This window comes from Apostichopus japonicus, chromosome 8 (assembly GCF_037975245.1).
Source record: "Apostichopus japonicus isolate 1M-3 chromosome 8, ASM3797524v1, whole genome shotgun sequence".
In the NCBI taxonomy this organism is placed as follows: Eukaryota; Metazoa; Echinodermata; class Holothuroidea; order Aspidochirotida; family Stichopodidae; genus Apostichopus; species Apostichopus japonicus.
The window spans coordinates 24,164,803-24,176,220 of NC_092568.1; the positions used below are offsets into that span (position 1 = coordinate 24,164,803).

At 35.3% G+C, this 11,418-nt stretch overlaps 1 protein-coding gene across 1 annotated transcript in view; it reads left to right on the forward strand.

Annotated features, from left to right (window-relative positions):
• LOC139971157 (thioredoxin domain-containing protein 16-like) overlaps positions 1 to 11,418 on the forward strand; it is a 34,250-nt gene that overhangs the window by 17,009 nt on the left and 5,823 nt on the right. The window contains exons 14-17 of the mRNA XM_071977390.1: positions 2,913 to 2,997; positions 3,631 to 3,772; positions 8,630 to 8,793; positions 10,282 to 10,478. Coding sequence (XP_071833491.1) covers positions 2,913 to 2,997; positions 3,631 to 3,772; positions 8,630 to 8,793; positions 10,282 to 10,478 — 588 coding nt within the window. The remainder of the gene's footprint in view (positions 1 to 2,912; positions 2,998 to 3,630; positions 3,773 to 8,629; positions 8,794 to 10,281; positions 10,479 to 11,418) is intronic.

The window sequence follows — 11,418 nt, forward strand, 5'->3', positions numbered from 1 at the left end:
GCTGCTTGACTTAGTTATCAATCACGTAGACTATCGCTGATTCAGTGGAATATCCTGGACGGAAACCATACTGGCTCTTTGACAAAATGTGGTGTTTGTTAAGAAAAACTAGGATCTCGTTGAACATGGTTCTTTTTATGATTTTTGAAAGGCATGGTAGCACAGAGATTGGGCGGTAGTTAATAAACTGACAGTGAGCGCCTTTTGATAAATGGGTATAACCTTTGCGATTTTTAAGATATCAGGAAAAGTACCACCAGCAAACGATAGATTGCAGATATGAGTTAGCGGCTTTGAAATGAGATGAATAACACTACGAACCACGGCCGGGCGTATTTCATCATAGCCAGCAGCCGCTTTTGGTTTCAGACAATCAATTGCCACTTTAACAATGTCATTGCTGCTAACTGGAGATAAAATGATGGAATGTAAATTATTTCCTGTTGTTACTTTTCTGTGACCACAGTGTGGAATATTTTTGGCCAGATTGAGGCCAAGATTAGTGAAATAAGTATTAAAAGCATTTGCAATTTCCTGAGGATCACTAATAGAGACATCATCATCATCAATGAAGATGTTAGGGTAATTGAAAACATTTTTACCATTGTTTAAAACAGCGTTCATGTTTTCCCATGTCTTTTTGTTGTCATGCTTTGAGCTGTTTGAATATTATGGTCAGTACCTTACTTGGTTTGTTAAATAACGACATGATCGTAATGCAATGACAAACAGGGTTCGTACACTTTTTTCACAACAAAATTCAAGCACTTTTCAAGCACCAAATTTATGTTTTCAAGCACATGCTTATCATTAACAATAGACATTCTGTGAGACAGAGGCATAAAACATATCTCATGCAATGTGTACGCTGGGTATATAAAGACATGATCAGTGTTGGATTTTCAGGTATTTGAGAAGGTTGTCCGTGGGACTACCAGTTTCAAAGATTTTCAAAGATTTTGGTAGTCCTGCAAAAAACTTGGTAGTCCTTCCAAATTTTCCACCAAAATTGTTCACAGCATGCATGTGTTTACGTGATATATCCGAATTGTAACGACGCTACATGTGCGCCGCATTCAAACAGTATTGTTTATGATATACAATATAAATCCTACCAACTAGAATGATAAATAATTTATCGTTCAGGTAGGTAGGATTTAGATTTTTTACTACTGTACAGCTCACATGCGTACGTCCAGCAATGCATTTTCACTCGGCCTATAGACTGTCCGGGTCTGATCGACTGTTGTTACAACCAGGGTAGAAATTAAGATTTGGCTTTGGGGGCAATTTTGGAAAATGAAAAGTTAAAAACGACCCTCTTAATGAATTTACGAGGGGTTTTTTTTGTTAAGGTTTAGGGGTGCTCTTTTCTAAAATTCAATATGCTGTTTAAGGAAATGGTTGTAAGTATTTAATAGGATAAAGTAAGCACAATTACCCTCTTCCTAGTGCTGCGACCTTAAAGCAAATTCATTAAAATTTTAATCGCAAAAATTTGCGATCGTTTAGCAAATAACGTCAAGACACTAAATATATAACGAAAAACCAACAACCCATCAACTGAAATAGAAAACATGTAGAAACAGAAAACAACGTATGTGGATGAAATCACCACCAAATACGAAACCATTACTGCTGAAAAGTAATCGAAGTTAAAACATTCAATCTATCGCCACAGCAACGGTGTACGTAAAATACAACATTCCCTCTTTAAGACATATCACATACCATCCAAACAACTGCCGATTTTCAGTAAATTGAAATTGTAAACAAAGCTGCGCATTTTTTTTTTTGCAAACCGATAGTTGTCTACATTGACTTAGTGTGGCTGTTAGGCTAACATGTGGTCGAAGGTTGCAGTATTTCACGGATACTTTAGTTCTAGCTAACTGCGTCACAATTTCAGCAAATAAAGAGATGCTTAGGCTAGATTTTCCCGTTGACTATGTGTGGTGTTCGGCTACCATGCGCGCGACGATAGCAGCAAGGAAAGTGTGTAAACAAAGCTACGCAAAGTTTATTTGGGGGGCAAACCAAACCGATGGTTAGGCTACATTTCCCATTGACTTAGTGTGATTGTTAGGCTAAAATGTGGTCGAAGATTGAAGTTTTTCATGGATATTTTTATTCTTTATTTGCGACACAACTGAGCGAATAAACAGATGGCTAGGTTAGATTTCCATGTTGACTCAGTGTGAAGTTAGGCTACCATGTGGTCGAAGATTTGTGGGGATTTTTGGTTATTGTCGCTGGTACTGAAATTGCTTAGTGGAGGCCGTTATTTGCCAGTGACTGTGCGAGAAGTTTGCGGTGATTGTGCGCGACCCTCCCTCGTAATTTTTTTGACAACTAAGACATTCTTTTAAGTTTTTTGTTTGTCACAATTTGACTATTCCACGGTAATTATTGTGTAACAATTACATACAAAATATGTTTTGCATTAAGCATGTTAAATTTCAAGCACTTTTCAATGACATTTTCCAAAAATATAAGAAATCAAGTACTTTCAAGGCCTTGAAAACTGACCAATCAAATTCAAGCATTTTCAAGGTCTTCAAGCACCCGTACGAACCCTGGACAAATGATGAAATATATTGTCATGTAAACAATTTTAATTATTGAATAGTTTTCATGAATGGATAATCTTAGCTTTGATGAAAGTGTACAGGGAAAATATTAAACAGTATGTTGTATCATATAATATTTTTCAATCCTGAACGTTGTAAATTACAGCAGCAGAATATTTATTACAGATGTCAAGATTTCTTCATGCGTGGTGTTTTTAACGTAAACAAAATATAAGGGAGAAAAATTACCACCTCATAATAGTTTCCCATGATGATGAAAAAAAAAATAGAAATTCTACTGAGTTATTCTGCTAAATTTTCCTTTCTTTCTTTGTTTTAAAGATGCAATTATCTTTGAGGAAGTCTCTAAGCATCTGGCAGGGTCTTTCCTTCTTGGGATTTGTATACAAGAATGTTCTAATGAAGCGTGAGTCCTTTATGTATGTTTCCTGTTTGTTCAAACCATCTGAAGGTCAAAGAATAGAAGAGTGCAGTGTTAGTTCATTTCAGTTCAGTTCAGTGCAACTCAAGGGTTACAAAGCCACAACAGTGAACCCATGTCTTCAACATGAAGGGGGAAAAGCTCAGTATGTTAAAACCTTGTTTCCCCAACACAGGAATTATGTGGAAGTTATCATTTCTCATGATTGCTGCTATCATGACTTCCATAATATCTTCCCTGTGGATTTGAAAGAAATTGTACTCCCAACATCTGTCTCTACCCTGAAGTAAAAAGGGGATAAAATACCTTCCCAACATCACTGTACTTGCACATACATCAACCCAAGTTGTGTACTTTAATATTATGAAGCTATTTGTGTATTATTATCGTAATTTACAAGCGAGAAATAAACATATCCATGGACGGCTTCTTTGCCCATCACCAATGGCCTTTACACGTAGATACCCTACTGTATAGATTAACTTAAGAATGCATGATTTAATGAAGGCAGATATTTACCTCAACTTCTTGACTGTTTCATAACAGTTAAGTGAATTATTTATCAGTCTCTGCCTCCCACCTGACCTTGAAGTAATGTCATGTACTTTAATTGCTTAGATTGAAGACATTCGGAGTGAAACACTCGACCATCATTACAGTTAAGTGGGAAGACCCTTACCAACCGTTTGTTACATTTGATGGTGCTTTCAATAAACCAACTATTCTTAGCTTTCTCAACAAGTCATCTCAACAAATCTTGGTAAGTACTTCATTCCATGAGGGCACCAGTAAAAGGCTTTTAAATGAGTCCCCTTGAAATCTTTGAATGTTTTTTATTGTTTTTCACATGCTAACTACGTTTTATAATTATTGCTTCGTATAATTCATGAAGTTTTCATTTGAGAAGAGAAAAAAAAAAAAACCCATGTTATTTGAAATAGTTTCAAACAATATGTTTAAATCGTTGTTTATGTTAGGTTTGATTGTAATTTAAGATATGATAAAATTAACCAAAAATGTAAACTACAAAGTGAGCTTTTGGACATAATTGATCAGACCTTAATTGATATTGTTCTTATGAAATAACTTGGTATACATCCATGCTCTCACCATACTTAATTGGTACTATACAATGGGGAAATTGGAAAATACGATGGGGCTTTACTTTACTATTTAGCATTTTGACAGAGTGTTGTTTCTCCAAATATTACAAGTCTTGTAAAATGTATTTAACATAAGGGTGTTGTTTTATTAGTGGTCTCTGTTATGTAGTGAAATAAATCATTTGTCTTCCTAATGTAAAGCTTTCAACTGTAAGAATGGACTTGGTCAAAAAGACATCTAGTACTCATTGTTTGTTTATTTATTTGTTTTATCACAAGAAAATTACAATGTGAAAGGAAGTATTCTATAAAGCCTGAATTGGCTTAACAGATTAGAAGACTCCCTGGTAAAGAAGAAAAATATAATACAAGTTGAATGAGCAGAATGATACAGATACTTTAAGGAGTCATAACTAGACAGGATAACATTGTCCTAGTTCATAAAGAATTTAGCTATACATGTAATTACTTCATATATATAAATATGGCATAAAGACCGTATTAGTATGTTGTGATGATGTATTTTCTTAAATACTTCTTAAATAAACTCAACAACTTTTTGGTCTTTATATTATCTGAAAGGGAATTCCATGGTTTAATTATATGGTTACGAAAGCTATAGGTTCCTATAGTGGTACGGTAAAAATGACGATGTGCATTATAAGTATGACCATTTGATAGTGATAAAAAGTTTTGTTACTATCAATAAAACTGTGGAAATTTTCCGGCAGTAACCCATTCCATGATTAGTAAGCAAAACCCACAAGCTTCATTTTGCTGATATCCTCGAGTTTAAGCAAGTTTAGTTTCTTGAATAGCGGACTAGTGTGTTCCCTTGGTGCGGAATGGGTAATGTGACGAATAGTTCCTTTTTGGAGTTTGCTAAGGTGATCAAGATTCACATTGTGTGTCCCAGATCAAATAATCTTAGTATCAATCTTAGTACCAATCTTAGTATCAATCAATTCAACACTACATTTAATGATTCATTACAATCAGCTGGTGTTTGTTCAAAAACATGCTACATTTTAGGCGATTTAAATATTAATTTGCTAGAGGTTGATACACCCGATTATGTAGCGGATTTTATCAACATGTTATATTCGTTTTCACTGGTACCTACCGTTGATAAACCAACTAAGGTATCTCCTACATCTGCTACCCTCATAGATAATATATTTACTAATGATTGCAAACATAATAGCTCATCAGGTATTATTATCTCTGATGTTGTCAGCGATCACTTACCTATTTGTATAGTAACGCTGGCTGGTCTTAAAGACAATGTTAAGTCTTATGACCACTCTTTCACAATGAAGCGTAATACTTTTGATAATAATATTGACAGTCTTAAACTTGACTTGCGTCAGGTTGACTGGTCTTGTCTTTCAAATGATGATGTTGACGACGCGTATAATTCCTTTATGAATATTTTTAATGACATTTTTTATGAAACTTGCCCCCCTATTAAAACAAGGCTTGGTTTACTTGGATTACTAACAATCTTTTAAAGTCTATTCATAAGAAAAATAATTTTTATAAGAAGTACTTGTCTAATCCTAGTCTGCAACACACTGATTTATACTACATAAAAAAATATCTTAACACAATCTATTAGAACAGCTAAAGTATTATATTTTAACTCAAATTTTGATCAATATAAGGTTAACATAAAAGGAACATGGAGAGTAATAAACCAAGTTATGAATAGGAATTGCAAAACAAAATACACTACCTGATCACCCACCTTATAGAGAACAATGTCAAGGTAACAGACACAACTGGTATTGCTAACACGTACATTTAATATTTTTTTTGTAAACATGGGTAATAACTTAGCATCTAAGATTAATGATACAGGTATAGGTATTGAAAGATTTTTAAAGGGATCTTTTGAAAATTATTTTTTACTTTTTCATACAGGCTTAGTTGAGATCATCAAAAATGTAAATCATCAGGATAATAATAAGGCAGCCGGTTTTGATAATATTAAGGGTAGTATTATAAAAGAGTGTGTGGACGTGATTGGTGAACCCCTTGAACATATCTTCAACCATTCGCTTGGTTCAAGTGTAGTACCTCAAAATTTCAAAAAAGCTCAAGTCCTGCCACTTTATAAATTAGGTGATATTACAGATGAGAAAAATTATAGACCTATTTCTCTTTTACCCTTTCTTTACAAGATCCTTGAAAAGATAGTATTTAATCAAATTTATTCTTATCTTGCCAAATATAATATATGTGTAAAAGTAAGTTGGCCTGACGTTTCGATCCTACCAGGATCTTCTTCAAAGGCTAAATGACAAGTAACAGTAACAGAAGGGACAAAAACACGCACAGAATACAGACAGGTTAATGAGCATGGTGAACACAAAGAGATAGATATAAGGGGATTAGTAGACAATGGATGGAGAGAAGAAAGAAAGAAACCAACAGGGGAAGAGCAGAGGTAGGAGATAAACAGTGGAGGGACAAGGAAAGAATTAAGGGAATGGGGTAGAGAATAAACTGGAGAAGGACAAAGACAGAAAGGTGTGGAGAAAAAAGGGTGGAAGAGAGCTTTGAGAAGAGGAGTGATGGGGGGGGGGGGGGAACAAGGGGAGAAGGAGGTGGGGGGAACAAAACAAAGTTAGTCATGTCCTTCCTGAATGTTGAGCCCATGAGGTTGAATGGTGCAAAGGCATTGCATCCACAGCCTCTCTCTGCTGATTTGTACTAGGTCAGGACGGCTACCTAAGGATTCAATCCCCAGTAGGGACATGTCTTTAATGTTATGGCTGGGAAGGTTAAAGTGTTCTTCAACTGGGGTCTCAGTCTTCATGGTGTTGACTGTGGATCTGTGACCATAGAATCGCTTCTTGAGGGTGGTTTTGGTTTCGGCAACATACTGGATGCCACAAACTCTACAAGAGATCAGATAGATGACTTCAGTGGATTTTATTTCAAATATAATATACTCAGTGATAATCAATATGGGTTTCGTCCAAATCATGCAACATATCTGGCGGTTATTGATTTAATCGACAAAGTCGCAAATGCTTTGAACAATAAACACTTTGGGAATGGAATTTTTTTGGACTTGTCAAAGGCATAAATTTGATACCACAAATCATGACTTCCTCTTAAGAAAACTTTCTCATTATGGTATTAGAGGGACTGCTTAAGTTGGTTTTCTAGCTACCTGAGTAATAGACAACAGTTTGTAACTTTTAAGTCTAGCTCTTCCACCATGAATTCAATTACATGTGAGTTCCACAAGGGTCTGTTCTTGGTCCTCTACTTTTTCTCATTTATATTAATAATATTCAGGCAACTTCAACAATTCTTTCTTTCATATTATTTGCCGATGACACTAATATTTTTTTCAGTCACAAAAATTTACAACATGGCTTAGCGATTGTCAACCAGGAACTAAAAAAAGTATCTGTTTGGTTTTTGGCTAATAAATTATCTTTAAACATTGATAAAACAAACTTCATGATTTTTCGTCCTTACCAAAAAGCGGTCTGTGATATAAATATAAAGATTGATAATCAGCTGATTTGTAATGTTTGCACTACTAAATTTCTTGGTGCGATAATTGATAATCATATGAATTGGAAGCCACATATTCATAAATTACAAACTTATGTTGCTAGAATTGTAGGTGTGATGTATAAAATTAAATCATTTATTCCAAATAATATTGTACTCTCTATTTGTAAAAAACTTTAATAATTCCTCATCTTCATTATTGTGCTATATCCTGGGCAAACTCTTCTCCCAATAAAGTACACTCCTTCTTTCTCCTACCAAAAAAAAGCTGTAAGAATAATTTGTAATGCATCTTTTCGTGATCATACCTCCCATTTATTTAGTGAGCTTAAGTTACTGACAATTTTTGACATTTATCATTATCAGTTGGGCATTTTTATGTTAAAGTGGCGGGAATGCTTGCTTCCAACAAAGTTTTCATCTTTTTTCACTCCTACTAATACAATTCTTGACCATAATACCAGACAACAATCAAATTTATTTCGTGAACATACCAATTCTGCAACTTCACAACTAACTGTTAGATACACTGGTCCTAGGTTTTGGAATACTCTAGATACCCAGGTCAATAGTTCAAAATCACTTTTACATTTAAAAAAACACACAACTGAAACGGTCTTTATTTAATAAGCACATGTAAAGTTTCTAGTTTCTTTTCCTATGTTTAGGTGTATTTTGGTGGGGGGGTGTGGGTTTTTTGTTGGTGGCCTGGCTTCGATAAGCTCTGCTTCTGCCAGGTCTCCCCCACTTCACATCATTTGTATATATCAATTGTTTAATTCCTATGGAATGTATTTGTATCGTATATTCAAATGTTACATGTTCACTTTGTTTATGTTATGGTGAAGTGGAAATAAATAGTTTTCAATTTCAATAATTGTACAGTATGTTAAGTGTATGTAATGTGTTGTGTAATGCGTATGTAATCTCATGTATGTTATGTGTTTGCCTTTTTCTCTCACGGTATGTTTAATTGACAGCCAGAACTAAACCCTGCCTCATTGCCGTCATTGCTTGGTAACAGTGAATCCATAGTGATGTTCTTCCATCAACAAGACCACCCTTCAAAGTATGCCGAAATTGAACTTGCCAAAGTTGCTGCCAGAAAGCAGTTTGATACAACACCTATTACTTGGGTGGATGCGTAAGTATTTCGTTTCTCACCATTTATTTATTTAGTTATATCGGCTGGCATGGAAGGCAGTTATGTTTATCACAATGCTCAAGCAGCCACAGATATGCATGTCAGAATTGCCCCCAGGGTTTGTTGCCCCTATAATTGCCATGCAATATTAATGGTGTTAAATATGCAGGAAGGAGATAAGGAGAGATTATATAAAAGGGGTAAAAAAAACCTCTTCAGAAAAAAAAAAAATCATAAAACATTTGACTGAAACTGAGAAATGAATATTTGACAGCATTTGTGCACCCTTCTACTGCATTTGTGGGGAAATTGTGGCTAACAGCAAGAGTGCAGGACAGGAATATTTATGCAATGATTGTCACCAAACTAGAAATAAGGTCTAGAAGGCCAGTGTTATACTAAAACATACAGAGTAATTTTGGGTGTAAATGGTCACTTTTGGCTTCATTACACAAACAGCTGTGTAGTTTCATTGTAAGTTACCAAACACTTTAAGCTTAGGGATCCTTGTTGCTGGAGGTGTAATGAAATCTATGTGATGTTGATGGCATGTGTATGTATGCGTGTGTGTGTGTGTGTATGTGACACTTGTTTGTAAACACAGTAACTCAAAACTGACAAGGAGGATTAGGGTCATACTTGGATTGGCAAAAACATGTCCATTTGCTCATACATCTATGTGTTTATATTTCACATAGGAAGACTGTTATTTCTGGATATTGAAACATTTTGAAATGAAAATTTCTATACTGTAAAATCCTTACCAGTGAATTGATTGGTTGATGCTCACAAAGGGGGGTGCTATAAATAAGAGCTGGAAATCTGTTATCTTTTCTGGCTTTCACTTAATCCTTGGAAAAATTCAACTCACTTGCTCTACATTAGTCAGTAAGTTATGTGGACTTTTGCGCAAATTGTATGGCAAGGAATCACAAAGCTAACTGGCTTTCTAGTTTACATTCATGAAGTTTAAAATATAACTTTTGTCAAAATAAACAAATATGGTCAGCCCATGAAGAAGCCCCATCTTTTAGCAACAAGGTGAAGATGGCAAAGGGAGACTGAATTTAAACCATAAAAAATGTCATAAGTTTCTTACTTTGTTAATGATTGTTGAATGTGATCGTAAAGACCTCATTACAATGATCGAGAATTTATTTGGTGGAAATTAATTACTCCTTCGCAGACTAATTACCTGCTCCAGAAAGCAAACTTTGAAAAAATAAACATGAAAGTTTGAACAATAATAAACGTTTCAATAAGACCATGATGATGCCGGGCTTGCTAGGTGTCGGTAGTTAATTGTTATACACTAATTTATTTCTGTTTCTAAATCTCCACTTGAAATGCAGGTACCTTGTCTATTTCACTTCAATATATCTGCAAGACCCATTGTTTGCTGACTTAAGTGTCATTGCATCCATTTCATCTCTTCTTTCTTCAGCATCATGAAGAATTATTGAGAGAAAATATCCTTCTTTTTGACAGGTCAGACAAAGGTCATCTTGGAAGAAAGATTCTGAGCAGTTATTCTTTACCTGTAGAGGGTAACATACCTCAGGTTGTTTTCCTAAACCGAAAGACCAACGCTGTTTGCTGGTATCCTCATACCCCACAGTTCTCTGAATCTCTCCTGACAGACTGGCTGGATGCTACTTTGACTGGAAGAGAACGGTCTTGCGCTGGTAAACCTTTTTTTATTCCTTGCCGAAGGTCTTAGGAATCTATGTGATGGTGATTGCGTGTTTGTGTGTGTATGTGACACTTTGGCTCGTAAACACGATATCTCAAGAAGTTAAAATTTGATGAATTTTAAACTTGTTGTGTGGGTAGCCCTGAGTGAGTAGATGATCGCTATTGTTTTTTTCATGGAGTTCAAGTGTCATTTGAGGGCAACAGAGGTCAAAGTGTGAAAAACTTGTAAGCACAATATCTCAAGGAGTACAAGTTTCTTTGAACTTAAACGTAGTATTTGGTTAGCCCTTAATGAGTAGATATTCTCTATTTTTTTCATGGAGGTCAAAGATCATTTGAGAGATCACCAGAGGTCATAGGCGGAAAACGTTGTAAACACAGTATCTCAAGAAGTGAAAGTTGCTTGAACTCTAAACTTAATGTGTTGATAGCCCTTGGTGAGCAGGTGATCCCTATCGTTTTTCATGTAGGTCAAGGGCCATTTGGGGTCAACAGAGGTCAAAGGCTGAAAAACATGTAAACACAATATCTCAAGAAGAAGTGAAAGTTGCTTGAACTTTAAACTTAATATATTTAAACTTAATATGACGTTCCACATAAAGGATTGTATTTTTCAGCGCATTTCACCACAACGGGAAAAAAATGTAGATCGTTCGATTCAACGCTATTCAAAGCCAGGGAAGGTGCGCTAATCTTCAGTGTAACTGTATCGCAAGACTCTCACGCAAGATTTATCAATGCTCTTCGATATACTATCCAATTTTGACAGTTTACCGCGATAAGCTAAAGGGGACGACGCAATTTTGCTTCTCACATTTAACAAAACCTCCTGGTATCCATGGTTAACGATGGAGCCAACTGTTCAGTTTGCAAATGCGCCCAAGAATTTACAAATGCGATAATAAAATGATGAAATCAAGGCACCAAATA